The 20187-nt window shown below is 39.5% G+C and overlaps 1 protein-coding gene across 6 annotated transcripts in view; it reads right to left on the minus strand.

The window, feature by feature from the left end:
• Positions 1-10660: 10660 nt before the first annotated feature.
• SLC38A9 (solute carrier family 38 member 9) overlaps positions 10661-20187 on the minus strand; it is a 53774-nt gene continuing 44247 nt past the window's right edge. For all 6 annotated transcript variants that reach the window (XM_075021253.1, XM_075021251.1, XM_075021254.1 and 3 more), the window contains 2 exons: positions 13056-13145; positions 10661-11308 (listed from right to left, as the gene is read on the minus strand). In XM_075021253.1, coding sequence (XP_074877354.1) covers positions 11143-11308; positions 13056-13145 — 256 coding nt within the window. In that variant the 3' untranslated portion in view covers positions 10661-11142. The remainder of the gene's footprint in view (positions 11309-13055; positions 13146-20187) is intronic.

A 20187-nucleotide genomic window follows, 5' to 3' on the forward strand; every position in this document is an offset into this window, starting at 1 on the left:
GATACAGTTCAGGCAATGGAAAATGAGATGAAAACAGTTGTTGAGACTCACACATTTTCTTCAAAACACTTTTCTGAGTGCAGAAGTCCAGATGTCTTTTGTGGAGATGTACTGATTTGCAGAGTATCTTGTACTGGATCCCAGGGACAGCTCAGATAAGTACAGCTTGAATGGACTTTAGATGTAAATATGGAAAATGCAGCAGCTTTTCTTAGCTATAATGAGAAGAGTGACATGCCATGTCCCTGCAGCTCAGACTGAGGTGTATAACTGCCTACAGCACTTCCTACAGCACTTCCTTCTCTACAGCATTCTTGCTGGCTAGATCACAATTCATTTTTTAGCAATGATGGTTTCCACAAATCTTACTCCTGGGGATATAAGTCTCCCTCCAAGAACCTACCCTGAATGGCAGGGCAGTAAAAATTAGACACAGTAATGAAGAGCAACCTAAATCTGGTACATTTTTTAACCTAGTGCGAAGTCCAGGAGAACCAGATTATAATCTGTTTTAATCCTGTCCCAAATAATCCAGATTTCTTGCAATTGTCTGCTTTTTTGCAGTGACGTTTCTACATCACTCTTAAAAATTTAGTTGCAAAATCAGACACGGCTAAGCTGAGAACAGAGCTACTGAAAGATGAAGGAAGGACGTGGGTGGCTTTTACACTAATGCTTAGTTTCTGGTTCTGCAGCTGACAGGATCCATAAGCTTTACTGATGTCTGGAGATCTCTGGTTGTGTGCAGCCACATTCCTGTGCACACAATAGCTGGAAAAATTGCCATTGCAGCCTTGAAAAACATGGCTTTTTTTCACAACTACAATTCATTTATATAACTGCAAGACGCAAACCTAAGATTGCAGTTGGGAGCACAACAAATAATTAGGGATGCTCTACCTTGTGGGATATATTAATGAGTTGTATTAAATAAAGAGTTCTGGTCTCACATTAAATAAGAATATTCATGTACTCAATTACATGACATATCAAAAAAACCCAACCAACCAAACAACAAAACAGAGAACAATGCAACTTGCGCACACCTGGGAAAGGAAAAGAAAGAAAATATGTTGAATAAGTAGTGCTATAAAAGGCAGGAAAGCTTTTGCCAGAGACCTTGTAGTCTCTTGCACAGATTTACAATTGTGTTTGATCCTCCTCCTTCAGTCTCTCATGGGACCCTTGTCTAGCTTTGTCATTCTTTATTATGAGACTGACATCAGTCAGCTGGTTTGTAGCCAGTTGCACTAATAATAAACTGGCAGGGAGATTAGAAATTACTGGAACTGTTTGGTCATCTTGAAACTGAAAAAGGAGGACTACTCTGAAACTCTTGAAGGCAAAAAAAAGATACACTCTTAAATGCCATTTCTATAATAGTTGTTTCACAGCAGAAAATGTCTACAAAGTTCAAATTGTTTCAGTTTATTTAATGCTATGTTGGCCTTAAGACTTGCAAGGAGGGCCATGCAAGAGAATCTATCTCATCCAAAAGGGATTAATTTAATATTAGCAAACAAAAATACATACTGTTGAGGACCCAAACCTTTAAAAGCATAGAAATAATTTATTAAGGAGAATGACTTTTTATTCCGTATTACCTACAGCTTTATAAGTAACATACTCTGTTTGTCTAATAAGGTTTATAGTCTAATATGGAATGTTAAGAGACTGCATAGGCTCTTGCCTCAGCTACAAAAGCAGAGTGTGTGTTGGATTTGCATGTGTGACTGCCCCACTTGCACAGTTTTTTGAAGAAATTCAGCTCTCCTGTGCTGAGATCATTTACAGCTTTGTAGTTCTAACCTGGCTCCAAGGGAGCACATAGTGACTGGCTGTTGCTTTTGAATATCTGGCTGAAGTGAGAGCTTGGTGAAGCTTGGGAGCATCTTACTAATACTCTTGTGAGTGGTAAGATGGAAACAATGACACAATGCTTTCCTCTGTCCCTGCACCTCTAGGTTTCTGGGTGGAACTGCACATGTCCTGAGGTAGCTTTTGCCATTGCATGCCATTTTTCTATTCATGTCCTATTATTTCTTCTACAGCTTTGGTGTGCTCAGTAAGGCATCATTTTATCCCCTTTGAATGTTCCTGAAGTAAGAACAGCAAAGTAGTCTGCAGTGTTATACCACGTTTAGCAGTGACGATGTATTTGCCAGCTGGAGGGCAACCCCCCTCAGGTGTGAATGGCTGGAAACTGGATATAGCCTGGAGCAGCAGCGGCTGTAGCTGTACTATACCAGCCCATCCGTGATTGCTCCCTCCCCTTTACTGCCAGTGGGAAACATACCTCTTGAATTCACTCAGGCCATCATGGCTAATACATAACATGAGATCAAAATCCTTAGAGCTAGCACCATGACGTTTTATTGTTCCTGAGAGCCAGGCTGTCCAGTTGATTGCTGTCACACACTCATCCTCTTGGTGGCCTGGATATCAAGGTGGCTGCATGGTGCAACTGATCACAGCCCAGCACAGGCAAACTTCATGACAATAGGGTGCAATGTGTACTCCACGTGTTGTTCAAGCAACAGCAGATAGGTGCATGTTATTTGTGTGTCAAGCATACCCAGTGGTGCCTTCTCTGAACAGGTCAGAACCAGGATGTGAGGGCTTAGGCGTCTAGATCCCCAAAGAGATTCTTTCTACTTGAGTCGACAGGTCAGTGGCTCCTCTGCAGAGATACCTGATGGGCTACACAACTACTTATTCATCTGCTGAAGAACTGCCATTGGGAATGCCAGAACAGGGACAGCTGGTAGTTAGGTTAAGCAAAACTGGATTACTTGCTCTAAAAAGCAGTGGAATACAATGGACAAGTGGTGGGGCTGATGGAGAAGCACGTGGCAGAAAACTGAGTTCTGAGTCTTCTGTGACTCTATATATACTTTGGCTTAACTTTTTAAAATAAACATGGTCAAAAAAGTTCACAGCTCCTCTCCAGCTGTCTGCTGGCTTGAGGTTTGTGGCTCTAGTCAGTAATGAAGGTAGTGAACTGCATGGAAATTCACACACCACTTAGAAAAGGAAGGATCTTTTAAAGCTCCTTACAAGTGTTTTTGAAGAAGACAGAGTGCCCTTAGTGTTTTTTTCTTCCCCAGAAATACATGACAATGTCTAAACAAAATGGATTATTCACCAAATTTAGCAGGTTCAGCTTGGTGCATACTTTCCGTGTGGTTCAAGTGCTATAAAATACTCCACAGAGAAACACTGCTGACAAATAACTAACAGGCAAAGAACAAGTACATAGGGGAGCAACAATGCAACTACACACAAATCCCAGAGTGCTTGTAAATTTTTGCCCAAGGAGTCAAAGAAAAGCAAGATCCACCCTGGGATAAAATAGCTAGCTGAGAGTACTTCAAAGGTATTCTGTTTTTTCCTCTATGTATTATCACTGCACAAAAAAACATTTAAAAAACCCCAGATCGTGCTTATATTCTGTGCTTTGCTTTGGTACTCACCCTTTCAGTGAATTTTTTAAAAGGTAAATCTGTTATATCACACTTAACAATATAGCATGTAAACTGTGATGCAGGCCTGACTGCACCCAAATAACAGCTGCTGAAGTATACCCAACTCCTTGCGTGGAAGGCTGAGTCCCTCTGTTTCTGATGGAATCTTCCCCTAACTGCCAAAATCTTTTCAAGAGCAATTTCTCCAAGGCCTGAATCAGTGCCCACTGAAAGCAAAGGGAAAGATTCCTACTGATGGCAACCATCCCAAGAAAGCCAGAGGTTTAGGCTGCCCTTGCCAGAAAATTTTATGTGCATTTTGATGACTTTTAAAGCTTTTTTTGTAGTTGTCTTTCTTATGGATCTTACTTTTCAGTCAATTTTTTCCAGACACTTCACATACTGGATAAAGCAGGGTTGATATGTTTCTATCCCTGATTCAACACAGAAGATCATTTTATCAGATTAATTTTTAAGAGACTTGCTTTAGTCAGGGTGCATTGGGAAGCATACGCAATGTTAAAACATTCTGCTCTCCAATGGCCTGATTTTCCCTGTATAAACACATGGGATGAAGGCAAAAGACTCAGTCATGTGCTAAAGAAAACGGTGTGGTGCCATCACAATAAAGCCATACAAGCCAGGTTTTTAACAAGTTTACCCAATGGCTGAAGTTTACTTGCAGTTTGGCCTCGGAGGTAAGTATAGACATTCCAGTGCAGATGCGGATTGAAGGCAGATTTCACTGTGGAAAGAACTGGGACAGTCTCGTAAGCTCTCAAGGAAGGTGTGGGAGCCTGTCATACTCCTGCGGGTCACGTACATACTCCTTCGATGACACTAAATGGCAATTTATTGCCAAGGTGCAAATCAGGTGAACAAACCTGTCTGAAAGGAGCTCATCCTAGCATCTGAGTCATCTACAAAAACAGACAGGAAAGGAATGAAAAAACATGCACCTTTAGGTAAAAGTTTATTTCTGGAGGAGCTCCAAGCCCATCATTTATTGCAATAGCTATGATGGGGTAGCTGGCTGCCTGCAGATAACGTGTCGTCTGTGGCACTCACAGTATAAAGACTGCCATCTTCCGTTTTTCCTTAATTAAACTTGTTCTCTTCTGTTGGAGTAGGAGCAGGAACAGTATATGCAGTTGCAGCTCACTGTTTTCACAGACCCATATTGGTTTAGGCCAGACTTCAGTTAGTTTAAAAAAATCCAACTCCCCCCAGCATTAAGAATAGCAAGTTTTGTTACACCTTGACATCCCAACTGATTAGCCAGAGAAGAAATCACAACTAGCTGGAGTTTGGCTGTCAGAAGTTACCCCTACCTTCTCACTGTTTTGGTGTAAGACGTATCAAGAGGAGAGACAAGATGACACGTAAACCTGAACCACCACCACCACTGTAAAAATAGGAAGTTGGTGGCACCATAAAGAAATGAGATGTCAAGGGCTTAACAAATCTAGTCTTGGGAAAAAGACAGCAGTGTCCCAGTCAGGAGTGAACTGCTCACAGTAACTTTCACAGAGGCAGGATATGCTCTTTTGCCCATTGTTGTCAATCTGGCTGCACCCTAAATAGCAGCTGTATTTCCATAACAGAGGACTTCAGTTATGCAAATCCTCCCTCTCAAGCCAAAGGACTGCAGACAGGATAGGCGAGATTCAGCCTTCTCTTAGTAGAGTGTTGCACTTCTACAGAAGAGATGAGAGTGAACACGATCTCTCCCAGATCCCAAACCCACAAAGCCAGCACAAAGCATCAGTGGGAATCATTTTCACTGCCTCCGCAACCCTGTACCAGCCCAGACCCCTTGAACTCATATACTGGAAGGTGAAGGGATGTCCCCGAGTTTCCTTATGCTAACTTGGTATCCTGACTTGGGCTTTTATTACACATCTGTGTGCAAAACACTAGATATTCACTGAGGAGATAAAAAAATGAGCTTCAGTGCAAAACAGCCTCCCCTCTCCTCCCATAACCGGCCTGTAATTTGAATGCCCTGCAGTGATTTTGTAACACAATCTCCTTTTGCTCTAAGAGATGAAACCAGCTGGGCAGTGGGGACAATGTCTCTGTTTGGTGTGGCATTTAGTATCCACCCTGGAACTCAATGTGTAGGCATTTCTCCTCCCCTCATATTGCAGCTGAATGACTTTGCTGTGTTGATTTGAAATGACCTGACTAATCTCAACTTCCTCTAACAGTTTAATGAAATGTCAGAAGTGAACAAGGTCCACAGAATTGAAAAAAGACCATTCAAACAATGATGAAAAGAAACACATGGACAGCAGTTTTTAAACAGTACTTGGGCTATTGGAAATAATTCCGTGAACTTTAGCCAAGCTGCAATATAAACATACTAAGGAGGGACCAAAAAATGTTTTCTATAAAGCCACATTTTTCATCTGGACTGTTTAATCTACTTCAGGATTACAAAAAGGAGGTATATGGGAAAAAACATAATTAGGTAAAATTGAAAAAAGAAAGAGACCCTTCCCTCCCCACTTTTATCAGTTGGTGTTGGGAAACAGAAACCGCAGAGCAACAGTTACGTAGCACTGGTTCCACCATCTGAAATTACAGGAGTGAGAGGTAGAGAGGATCTGGCAAGTTGAGTCCTGTTACTTTCCAAGAAAAGTTTAATGGTGTTCTCAACTGCAGAAGAAATTAAATACACTGATTGTGACTCCAATCTTACAGAATAACAACTCGGAGGGAAAAGCTTACACTGTACTCCCCTGTTAAGCACCGTACAATGAGCTAAAACAAACTCATCTCTGTTTTGCATATCATTAATATGTTACTTCCTATTAGGAAGTTACCGACAGCTCTTCTAAAATAGCGTTTTCATTACTGAAGACAGCCCCCAAATTTCATGAACTGCTCATGTAAATTAATTTCTGCTTCCAGCTGAAGGTGAGAGGGACACTGTTTTGCTGGTACAGGTGGTACCAGCTATTACCAAGCACTGATCCTTTTCCCATTATTATTTTTCCTCACGTGCCTTCATATCCATTATAATCGCGACAGATGTTTAGTCGAGTTGTCCTCTGGAGCAAAAATATGCTTTCCAGAGTCTACCACGTCTCTCACCTCCCTTACTATCATTCTGCTGCAGAACACAGCCATTGCAGCACCAGTCTGGCTGTACGTACACAGGAGTCTCTGGGACTTCCCAGAATGCAGACTGTGTATCAAAGATTCGACCCTCTCAGTTACTCCAGGAAGTCTCTCCTCCTTCCCAAAGCAGCTCCACATTCAGTTATACTGTTGCTGTCTCTCAGCTTTCCACTCTTATGCCATGCTGGAGGGACATTACGGACAGGGGCCCCAAAGTTTTAACCAACCTTAGGGCTCACTGGACATGCTCGCATGTTAATTAACATTTGCCCAAAGTCCACCACTCCAAGTTAGGAGATGCCTGGTCTGAGCAATGATAAGGAACCAATTGCTCTTGCAACCTTCACTCTCTGAAGCTGACACCCTATGGAAAAACAGTTACGTGATCATGTAATCAAAAGCCAACCCCAAGATGGCAAGTGCGGAAACCTGGTGGAGGAGGGGGCAGTCTGGAGGTTGGGTGGGCAGACAGTCAATCCGACAAAGTGTTCAGCATTGCAACGAAATGTCGTTATCTTTATGTACTTTTTGTACGCGGAGTTCAAAAGGCTGACCTTTTAAGAAAAAAAAGGAAATTTTACATAAAATGTCCTCCCCGAGCCCCTTTGTTTAAATGATCCAACATTTAAATCCCAAATGCTCATGTTTGCTGTGCAGATGATCTGAGCTACAGGATTTAATACATTAACATTATATTATTTAACCAGACAGAACAGGAAAAACTGATTTTTAGGAAGATGCAGCTGTGAGCGGCTGGAAGAGCAAGGGAAAACTGAGAGCTAATAAAGCACAGGAGAGATTTTGAAGCCTACTAGAACTGAAGGGAAGAATCTGGGCCACAATAACATTAAGAAACTGAAACAGATGATGCTAGGCCATTATAGAGAAGGCAATGAGGTTAGTACAAGCACAGGCATGGAGAAGGTAATTCTTTCTCTCATCACGGCAGAAAGCAGACATAACACCACCATCTTCTGTCCTTGCCCTTAGAAAGTACAACTACTTCTGTTCATCACAAAGCTGCCACTGAAAAACTAATCCCTTGGTCTCAGTGCTCACTGTATAATCACCCACAGACAGGTCCACAACTTCACCACACAGGCACATCCACAACTGCTCTTGGAGCTTTGTTGGAATTTCCCTGGCTACCGATACTCTGGCAATGTCCAAAGGTCATGCTGGGTTAATGCCTTATGTACCTTGAGATCTGGATTTTAGCTTGATGGCATCAGCACAGGTGATTACAGCTGCTTGAGCTTCCCACAATGAAAACTTCAGTTTGCATCATCACGGAGTTACCACACAATAAGGAGGACTGGATTTTCAGAGTGCAATGAGGTAGGAATGGTGCTAAACAAAGAGCCTGGTACTGTTATGAAGAAAACCTTAGACTCTTACTCAATGCCCAGAGCTGACAGTATTTCACCTCTCAGCTTACTCCAGCAAAGCTCAGATGTAAAGACAGAATTCAATTATTTCCAGCAGAAGTTATTTTTCTTTTATGAGAAAGTAAAAATGACATTTCACAATACACCATCGGGTCCGTATATTACTTTTTCTGCTCCACTAAATCACATGATGATTTGGTGGAACAGAACAGAGAACATAAGGAACTGGAATTAGCTGGCCATCACTGCAGGTCGCATGAGCAAACAAGATGAAGTGTGCATTTGTGGAGAACTGCATTTTCTGCTTGCATGAAAAGAGACACCGCAACCTACTTTTAGACTTTTTAATTTGCCATTAAATTTTAAAATATTACTTAATATAGGATGTTGATTGTTGGGAAAAAAAATCCAAACCCTGAAAATGCCCTGTACTTACACACTTGTAACTTGCTTCTGACACCTGTGAATCTCAACTGCATGTAGTAACATAAAAAAAAAATTCTCATAAGAAAATGTACTTCAGCTGATCAGTGTAATGAAATATTTATCACTTTAATACTTATCAATTTATAATTAAAATCAAAGCTGTTAAAGGCCTATATAAATAAACAGTGCAGCAAGAATCTATCTCTGTAACCCAGAGCTAAAACAGGCTTTTGGAAAGGTAAAGAATAATTTCCTTCTAAATATCAACTCAGATCATTGTACATTGCAGAGCTGGAAAAGAGACAAACAGATATAAGATGCAATTAAGACACTTCACCATGAATTCTGTCTTACTTGGGAATTTCTGTTGAACTACTAGATCCTAACAGAATTTAGTTCTGCTAAAGTCAATGGGCATTTTACTATCTGCTTCAATGGCAAGGATTTAACTCATGGAATCATACCCAGATCAAACACAGATGGACATAATCAAATGGAAGTACCTGCACTCATCAGGGTTTGTACCTAAATTAAACACTGAATCTACAATAAACAAACACAAGAGCTTAATGTGAATGGGCCAATGATGCTTGAATCCTGCATCTTTTGTCCTTTCTTTTCAGTGTTCAAGTACTTCTCTTCTGTATCAAGTAACTGTGGAGGGTTTAGCAACATACTACAATTGTGGAACTGTAAATTTGTAAAATTTGTTGGAAAAAAGAGGAAGTCTGTTGGAAAGTAAAAAAACCAAACAACCAGGTTTAATTGGTCAAATACACTGCTTAGAACATTGAGGGAATGCAGCCATCAAGTTACATGCCATGATGACTACCTAGACATTTAAGGAAGTATTTTATGGGAGAGGTCAGACCCAGTCCCTAAAAAGCACATGTGTTGGCCAGTGCTAATGAGGTCAGCACTGCAAGATACACTCACTGTCAGGCAGTGAAAAGGGTGGACAGATATGCTTTAGAGAACAAGGAAACCAAGCAGTGGAAGATGAAGAGTATATACAGGGAAAATGACCAGGATGGGGCAAATACTTCTCTCTAATACAGTACAGACGATGGATATATTCACCAATTCTGATTCAAAGGCACAAAAAGTTTCACAAAAAAAAAGACAGCATCTGAAATAATTACTCTATTCTGCAGACAATATTCCAAACCCGTATGATCTTGTATTTCATACAAATCAAAGGACATTTATGCAAGTCAGTGTTGTTTACACAGTTTGAGGAGCCTAACTCAAACAAATGGATTTACATCATTACTACAAAAATTCACATAATTTCCCAGAGAAGCATGGTAATAATCTAGGTTATACTTTTGTCTTTCTGATGCAAATGCGAACTCTTACCCTGCAATGTCATTATCTTTCCCAACTCAACTCCTACTTCACAAATATTGCATCACTCCAACTTTCTTCCTCTTTTACTTACTTTGGGATTTAGCGTTGCTCGGAGTCCTCTTTCAATTATTCTACATTTGTTGATTATTTTAATATACTGAAATTCTGTACAAAGAGGAGTTTTTACTCTCTCTCCCACCACAAAATATGACATTCCACTAGAGCCTGGCAACTTAATTATTGCATGTTTTGGGTTAAGACTCACGACTCACAGATGGTAGGTGAAGGAAGTTGTATGTGTGCTTATGCATGTACACCCTCTTAGTTAGTAAACAAGAAGTTAAAAAAAAAAAACAACCACAACAAAACCCTTCCCAGATTCTTCCAGCTTCTGTTAGGAATTATTAAAAACTTTAATTATTTGACTTAGTCCACAATTCTGAAGAGTGCTGGCTTTGTCTCTCTGCTCACATCCAAAATGTCTAGAGTAATGTAGTGGAGGAGCATAGTGAGAGACCACTAGAGTAAGACCCTGTAAGAGAGGGAGCAAGCCTGTGATGAACATTGTGTCCAACATGCATCCATAAAACCACATGCAACTCCTGACAAGACAACTTCACAGCACATAACAGCCCAGTTAACAGAGTTGAAGTGAGGTCAAGCCTGGAATACTAATTTTAATTGTCTTGTTCTAATTTTTTTAATCCTCCTGACTCTTTTCATTATAAGATCACAAATAACTTGTGTACATATTGGTTCTGAATAAAACACTGAGACATGAGTTTATTGTTTCTCTTAGTTGGAAGTTCCTAGAGGAAAAACATTGCCAAAACAATTGAATAGCATATTCAAAATTAAGAGTGCATTTTGACCCAAATGACTATAAATTAACCTAAAAAAAAAAAGGAAAGACAATTATTTATTCATTTTCCAAAGAAAACAGGAAAATAACTGCAACAAAAGAGCATTTAAAACAGTCACTGAACAATACTGCAAAAGCATGTTTGTTAATAAAGGTAAGGACAATTCCTTTGGAGGGAAGACGAGTTCTATGGCCTGAGCCTGAAAACTGTGCTTTGAGAAGTGTGCTGTAAAAAATTAAAATATTTGAGTTTCATTAACCTTTGATGTATGTTCAAGAAAAACAGGAGAACTACCTCACTCAAATCTGAACCGTTTCACTTCTCAAGAAGCTGTGTTTTTAGATGAGCAAGATAGGTTTCCTGTCAAGCGCCTGAAAGATGTGTTTGAATTTGTTTCAAAGGTGCAGCTTTTCTCAGGAAGATCACATTGAGGACTGTTCATTCTCATGTGTGACAGTGTTGCTCAAGGCTGTTGCCAAATGTCACAGTACCACTTGTAACAGCTACAGGGAGAACGGGGAGTTTTCACAATAAGAATTGTGCAATCAGATTAGCCAGTCCAAGGAGGATTATAAAGATGTGAATGATCAATGCTGGCCACGTCAGCTGCCCGGCACGATGCAGGGAGATCACGTAGATGAGGGACGGATACACGAATACAAAGGCCAGACCACATGTTGCTCCAGAGTATCTGAGGAAAGGGTGGGAGAGGGGAAGAAGAAAAGGGGGGGGGGGGGAGGAGAAAAAAAAGAATGCTTTGTGTTAACTCTTATTTCTTGTTGTCATTTTTCCCCCTCAAACCAATGAACAGTCTGGCTGAACAATGACTATGTGCAGTTGCTAAACATCAATTACTGTTCCTTGCTGTTCTCCACCTCCTTCACTGGCATTTAATTATGCCCTTCTCTTGCTCAGCCCCCTGCTCCTGTGTAGTTACAATCTGACATGCCTCTGATGTTTCAGTCACATCTCCAGATGCTTCTGGGGACTAATTCCCTATCTTTGACTTGATGTTTCTACTTTCTTTGGGGAAATCGGTCACACACAACAAAAAAAGACCGGACAGTGCATCCTTTTTTAGGCATCCTTTACTGTCAGAACTGCAAATCTCATTGCATCCCAGCCATGTGGGGATGCATGTTAAAGCATGTAAGCAGAGAAATCCTCCTGAATCTGCAGCTTTTATTTTAATTTATTTAATGAGCTTCTAGCAAACCATTCTCCAGACCTGAAAAGATCAACATGCCCTCCTGGTAACATGATCAACCACAGCAAGCGAAACACTTAACTGTTCTTTTTCTAACCACTCCCTTGCTTACCAAAACCTTCTCATTATTTTCCCCCATTGTGAGTTTCCACCTAACTAAGCTAGACTGCAGCCAATGTGCATTATTAACTAACAACATATTTTATTTCAAATATTTGAACATTCCTTTTAGACAGAGGAAACTTCATAATACAGAGTAACCACCTGCAACACAAAACCAGCAAGTACCTAAGTTAGACTGTGTATAGACAATTTATCAGCTGGAAATTCACTGTTCAAAATGTTTGATTACTATGCACAGAATGAACACATTAGCAGAGGTCAGGATCAGTTTGCAAACAGAGAAATGTACTGCATAATATTTAATTGGAATTAATAACTAGACCATCTCTACCACTAGAGTACAAGAATTTTCACTGAAAGGAGAGGTAGAAAAATAAAAGGAAATGGAAAAAAACTCAAAGATCAGCCACCGAGCAAAAGTAAGTTATTCTGCTACTCTGGTCAGACCTAAACTTGTCATTCTGGTTTTATAATTGCAGATTTCTATATTTTTAAACACCTCCCTCTCCTGGTTGCTGTAATAAAGATGCGAACAAGGAGTGAATGACAATGATTACAAAAATGGTGTCAAATGTAGAAAATAAAACTCATTAGATTATTTCTCTAATCTTTCTCACTTATAGAAATCCTAGGTGTTTATTAACATGGTAAATGTAAGATATCACTTAGAAGTACAACTTTTATGTCACTTTGCCCTTTCAAGTTATTTGCTTTCTTGGATTTTTATTATGGACATTCAAAACAGCTTCAAACGGTCTTAACGCAAAACAAAAACTTGAGAGAAGCCACACAATAGCCAAGTAACTTTTTCTATTGACACCATATTCTTTCATTTGTATAGTTAAAAGGCTCTCGCATAGCTCCAATGAAACTTGGGGAATCATCCCAATCATCTCAGATACAGAGGCACAATTACAGATAGCTGCTTATCAGAACTTTAAAAGAGCTGATTGCTTATACTTCTAAATCATTACTTACAACTTGAAAAGGTGTAAGCCTCAAAAAATATAAAGATAGAATTACCCGCACTCATACTGTTCCTTTACAACATCAAGAAGCAAACATGCAGCAACACCACAAGCAAGTTCACTGTGCAAGCAACACTCACCTTATGATACCTCCTATATTCGGATAAAATCTTGCCATTACTACTCCAGCTCCTACAATTGCTACGTTCAGGACAAGCACATGGAAAACGCTACAGGAAAGTGAGGAAAGTGTGTTAAAATCTATGCTGTATTTATTACAAAATACAACCATTATCCTTCATCTACACTAACATTTAACTGGTACATGGATGGTATTTCCATTTGCACGACTCACTCTATAAAGCTAACTAATTTCACCGCAAACATCTACTGAATATTCAGAGTGCCAAACTCTAAATATCAAGTGTTTTTACTCAAAATATTCCTAAGGAGTAAGTATGTGTAATTTGGCAGTTCTTCTGAAAAACATCATACGGGGTACTCAGCACTCAAGTATTTCAGCTGGATATTCAAATACCAAAGAAACAATACTGTATAACTTAATTCCCACAAGAAAGAATTAGCTTGTTCAGAGAATGATCTGAATTGCTCAAAGTGAACTAAAGGAAACCAGAAGAAAGGAAGAGGTGCATCGAGTGGAAAACATTACACAGAATACTAGGGGGAAAATAACACCTTAAAACTTGAACTCTAATGCATTTTGATAGAGAACAAACATTTAGAATGTTGGACATCATTCAATATTTGACCTGTGTACTATTTATGCTGGAATTTTTTGTTGAATTTGTTTTTACAAATAATCTCCTGTGGCTTTCCTTTTTGCATTAAGCATGAAAAAAAAGGAGATTTTCTGTTCTGCAAAAGCAGCTTCTAATGCATCAGACAAACTCTGTGTAGTGATGCACACAGCTGACACTCAGGAGAGTATCATTTTTCTTTAGAGAACATGAAAAGTTGGCATATTTTAATGTAAGGTGAAGTCAGGAAATACAATAAAAAACTGCGATATTTTGGTCACCCAGCTGTTTCTATGAAGGGAAAAAAGAATTCACACAGAGGAAACATACATACACTTACAGGTTTTGTTTACTCTTCTGGAGGATTTGATTTCTTAAAATAAACAAAACCTGTAAGCTAATTTTTTCTTAACTGTATAAAGTATCTATTATGGAGGATGCCACTAACTAACAAACTTTTTAAAAGGGACCACTTCCATGGCTGAAAGGCTGGCTGCCAGTTTTGAAGTTAGGAAGAAATATTAGAGACATAGAGTAGTCTTATTAAACTTTAGGGGAATGGAGGTAATTTAAACAGAAAGGAATAATTTAAGATATGGACTATATCTAACATTCGCTCTTAAAAATTGATGTTAAAAAGACAGAAATAATATCTTTAATTTTGTGCATGATATTTTAAGTGGTACAAGATGTGTACCTCACAGACTGAAGATAGCTGTGGGAATACAGCAGCTGAAACTTTAACAAATACATAATTGGATATAAACCTGGTAAAATCCAAGAATAAAAACCAAAATCCCCCAAATCAGACCTATTAGGGAAAGAAGGACCAAACATTTACTGCTTCTCTAATATTTTAAGGAAAGCCAATTAACTAAACTGTTCATGAAAAACTGTTTGCCATTAAAAATTACTTCCTCTCTCCCCACACATACGGCAGATTGCAAATCTTACTGTCAGATAGCACAACTGAAGCCAAAAGTTTATGAACACAGAAAATGACAGCATTTCTTCCATTCTTTTTTTTTGCTGAGATTAATTTTTTAGCAAGAGGGATTAAAAAGAGTGCAGGTTTAGTAATTAAAAATGTTTTGCAGATTTGGGTTAGTTCAGAATATTTTAGCAGAAAACCTGGAAAAAGTCTTAAGTATTTCATTCTCACATGATTTAAAACAAGTGATTTTGTAGTTCAAAGTTGTTGCTTTTAAAAACATTAATTCCAGCTTCTTACAACTTCAAAAGCAAAGTGGCGTGTGTGTGTTTGGTGTGTAATAAAACATTTTTCAACTTCTTGATCTGGGAAAAAATAATTGGGTTGGGGAGGGGAGTGTGTTTTGGTTCAATTGAAAACAATGGTCTCAAAATGCTGGAGCCTTCAAAACAATTCAGTACTTGCAGAGTGGTGCTTTACAGTTTTAATTGTTACAATTAAGCAGGATCCTCAAGAACAATACCAAGATCAAAAGTCTGAAAAGGATTTAAATCCATCTGTTTCAGGGCAAAAGGTTACACTGTATTTCTCCCCCGGAACAAACTTGTTCCTTTTTCTATCTTTTTGAAACAGCCTGAGTTGTAACCACGTTATTGGATAACAGGTGTTTAACCTGCAACCCCTTTCTTTTCCCTAGGCACATATTCATAGTTCATCTCAGCTCCAAGACAGGAAAAGAAAAACATTCTTAGTGGAGAGAAAGGCATTATCATTTAGAAAAAACCCTATTCTTCTGAATAAAGAAGAATCTAATATCGAGGGCTACTAGTAGCTGTATTATTTGAGATAGTATTCTTCATAAGACTGTAAGTTTCACACAGGCCTGCTCCAGAAGGGACAACCATTTCTCATCGCCTGTGACATTTTAACAAGTTCTAAATTGCTCCGTTTCAGCCTGACATTGGCTTATGGTAAAATTAATGGTCACCTCACCACACATCACAAAAGGGCAGTCAGAAAAACAGTATTTTTGGGGGGCATAACCATACCACCTCTGCTTATTATGACTATAGGAAGCAAAGTATGTAGATGATGTTAGACATCTTCTAGATTTGGCCCACTTTTACCTAACCACCCTCCTGGCACAGAGCTGTTTTCTAAGCAGCATAACTTTCTTCCTTATGGTCAATGGCAGGAGAGTTGGGTGGCCCATGCCAGGGCTGGATTGTCTGCCTGGGCAGCCTGATTAGGGTTTCTGCTCTGAGGCACAGGTTGGATTGCCTCAAGGAGGCCGTAATTCACAAAAGAGGCACACCCATGGCAATCCAAGTATGGCACATGACACTCTGTCTTTTATACTCTGTCCTCAGTCTCAATATTTTCGGTTGGGCAGATGAAGACTCTAGCTCTTTTCTACAAAGGGAATCACTGCTCACCTGCAAAAATCCTGCAATCCCACAAAAACAATAGTAGAGAGGAGGGAAAAAAAATATTCAAGCTTTCCCCTTGCTTTTTTCCCCCCATTGCAAGGGCAACCTTTCAGATTGACAAGAGTTGAGAAACAACCTGGTATGCCAGAAGGTCATTAGAGGGCTTGCTCTATCAAGTTCTCTCCTGAGGAAGTGGTAGTTACAGTTAAGCCACTGAACAACAGTGACCGCATATATCTAAGTAACCTTAGCATCCTCAAAGTAAGAATCATATCGAAAACTGTGAAAGCAAACCCTAGGGCAGGGGACATTTTAAGAAAGAAACTAATTTTAAATCCCCTCAGGTCAGACACAAGGCAACTAGAAGGGCTGGACTCAGCATGGAGTCACAGGGTGAACATACACAATAAAGGAAAGAGGAAAGCAAAGAAAAAAGCAAAACAGGATCATTTAAGTAAGGATTTTTGAAAGGTTACTGTATCTAAAAATGCAGTTTCTTCCTGGAAATCTCACTCAAGTGACATCAGTCAAAAGACTATGAAACACAGCAGTTAAGAAGCAGCTAGGTGAAGAGCAGATAACACACATGCAAACAGCAGAAATGTATTTCACTGTATCAGAAGACACACATCTGTGGGAGAACTGGCAGGTCTGCTGGGCTACCATGGAGTAAAGGGAGTACGATCTTTAAGGAAAGCCAAGTGATTTCTGTCCATCAGCTTATTTAACCTCTCAGAACAGGAAAGATATTAAAAAGTTTTAAAAACTGATCAGATGACTGTACAAAGCAATTTATGCACAGCATATAATTAATCAAGGGAATTCTCTGTCACAAATATCACTGTAGCCAAGAGCCAATAATAATAATAAAAAAACTAACTTTCTGTACCCAAAAGAAGATCCAGAGTCACGTAAGAAACAGCAGATAAACCACATGCCTCTGGCCCTAAGTCACCCGTTAAAAGATGCTACTGGAAACATTTCTTACTTTAGAAAAGAAAGTAATTTCCCAATACACGATATTTTGGCCTTCCTTTACAACACCAGGGAGAGAAGAAGAGAATGAAGAGTTCCTTGGGCTTTGTCCCAGTACGTCACTTTCTATGTTGTCGTCTGCACACTAGCATACATTTTGCAAAATTAAAGAAGGAATTAGGATGCCTTCTCTTGTCTCTAAACCTTTTGTAGGAAGCACAGAAAGGCTGAAGGTTTTGTGATGATGCCTGTCAGAAGACTACTGTGCCCAGCATATCTACACACGTATTTGTTTTTAAGCTGGGCAGTGACAGAAGTGACTGGTACATAAGAGGAAGGAGAATCCCCCTTCTTAGAAGCAGAGGGACTTTTGTTTTCCTCCTGACTGCTAGAGGACATAGGATGCTACTCATTTCCTCTATGCTTCAGTCAAGCAAGCTGCCACTGTTGAGCTGACCCCTGATGTGAAACCTGGGAGAAGAAAAAGTTATGTATCATTTACTTAAGCTTTTAAGTTTAGAGAGAGTGAGCTTCTTCAACACAAGACTACAGGTTAGCAGGATACATTATGGATAAACACAGCAAAGCATTGTTAGTAGAAAAATAGCACTGCAAAGTATCTAAAAAGCGCTGAGACAGAAGACATGGGGATCAGTCTTCAGACAAGAAAAGCTCCCCTGAAGGTGAGTAAATGGTTCCTCATTATAACCCAGTGATAATCCATGGCCTACCAGCAAAAGCCAGGATAAGAAACAGGATGCTGCTTTTGGTAGAAATTGCCTTGGATTAGACCGATTGTCAAGACTAAGAACTACAAAACAGCAAACTGATACCTTGATGCTTCATCATACCCAGTGACAGATAAATAGTAAAGAAAAAGGAGTTAAAGCAAAGAAACAAATTTATCTGAGTCATACAGTCACTGCTAGGAAATAAAAATTATCTGGCAGCCCTGTAAGCACATGCATGATCAAGCTATTCAATCAACAGCCAGCTTTAAGACACATCCATCCAGAATTCCAAGTGCTCCAGCTAATAATGGCTATCTGTTAACTCCATCCATGGCAGCAGCATGTATCCACATCTGCAAACAATCGCTCATATGAAGAAGCCTGGTTTTTCATGTGGGGGAGCTTCCAGTTCATGTGAAACCTGCAGCACATCTGTATGGAGCAACCCAGGGCTTAAAAAGGAAGATAGGTAAATTTATAATGGGGACTTGGACCAGAGGAGCAGGTGTGGTTTGTTTGCTTGGTTTCCTTTGTAAAAAAGGAAATAATGGGATAATTATAGCCAGAAGGTAAATTTAAAACATTCTCTCAGCTGCAAAGGAAGCTTAGTATAGGAAGGATGCACCTATGGAAATACATGTGATTTAGCACACTGAATCACAGTGTTAAATGAGGTAGCCAACAGAGATCCTCAAATGCACATTCAATATGAATTCAGCACACTGCCCAATGTGCTGTATAAACAGACGGATGGATATACCATCAGTGCACACTCCTAAAGCGCACTTCCACAACCTGAAAATAAAAACAGGAAAAGGCAGAAAAATCATGTAAATGGACAGAATCAGTCACAAAAATACAAGATTTTAAACTGTGGGTTTTTTGGGTTTTTTTTTTGTTTTTTTTTAAATGCTTCTAGAAGAACAGCACAGAACCCCACTTTCTGTTCTTCTCTTTTTCTCCTGCTTCATCCTTTTGGTTCATTACTTACAAAGACATTTTCTCCAGTAAGTAACCAGGTATATTCCCCTCTGTATGCATACATCTGTATGCATCTGTATGCATACATATGCCTTATGCATACATCTAAGAGGTAAAGCTTGAGTCTCTGCAGGTCACTCTTCTTATTGCCCGAGAACCATTAGCCCTGGACATTGAATATTTCGATAAAAGAAGCCAAGTATATATAACTACTACTAGAGTGCTCATTTTTCTACACAGAAGTCATGGAACTTAATATTTCCACGTAGGTTCTTCAACAGGCTCCCCAGTGAGACACCAGTAAATGTCAGCAAGAGCCACTTCCTTATATTTGCAAAATGTTTCCCCATAAAAGCAACTCGGGGAAAAACTCAGAATACTGATTTTTTTCCTAGAAAGGTGATATAGGCACAGTGCTACTAAAGGACCTCCATCAGCTTTAGCTACTGGTGAGAACCAGTCACCAAAAGACATATTTCACAACCACGCAGGAAATCTTTACTATCCTCCAAGAGACAGGTCCTGTGCTTGCTACCAGTCTTCAGTTAGTCCCAATTCCATAGAAAAACTAAGGGCTGACCTTGCCAGTTGTAAATGCACAGAAGCTGAAGCTTGGAGGTTAGCTGAGTGATTTTTGTGCTATATTTGAGATACTTGGGATACTAGAGAGGGAGACACAGCCAGCCAGCCAGTATGTACTACCTTATCACTATAGGTTGGATTGATTTAAGTGGCTTCCTAGAAACCATTTTTGACTTTTCAGAAACTTTAAATACCTCCCTATAAGGAGTCTTTAAAAAAAACAAGTGAGTGAAGCAACCCACAGCACATCCTGGAGACAAGAACCAAGCAAGTATTTGCATCATCACATTCGTCATACCATGCAGACTTAAAACAGCAAGCTGGAATTAACCTGAGAAGAGACTGGTATGAAGCTGTAGGTTCTAGGAGAGGGCATGAGGGAAACAAAAACCATTCTGGTCAGGGAGTAACTGGAGGGAGGAGATAGGAAGAGGCACATCCACATAATATAAAGGACATGGCTATTTCCCAGTGGCTGTGAAATCCATGTTTAGCACTTAAATCAATGGCCTTGTTTCCAAGAGTAACTTGCAGCAGTTCCTAAAAATCTCAACGTTGAACTGCGTACAATTTAGTATCAAAAAAAAGTAGGCACTTATTTCACTGCCTAATTTTAGGCATCCAATTTCTAGAGCTTCTCATACCTATTTTAGGACATAGAAGAAACCTGAAACTTGGAACATCTTCCCAGACCTGTATGCTACTGCTGATGCCACAGAGGAAATACACATTTCTTTCTGGGATATTTTTCTCCTATCCTCCATCAACAGCAATTCACAATATAAAATAAGAAACTCGGAGATAAATGCCAACTTCTCAGCTGTGACAAATTTGGACAATACTCCAAATTTAAATGTCCCAGGTTTTATTTAAAAAAAAACAAA

This window comes from Buteo buteo, chromosome Z, assembly GCF_964188355.1.
Source record: "Buteo buteo chromosome Z, bButBut1.hap1.1, whole genome shotgun sequence".
NCBI lineage: Eukaryota > Metazoa > Chordata > Aves > Accipitriformes > Accipitridae > Buteo > Buteo buteo.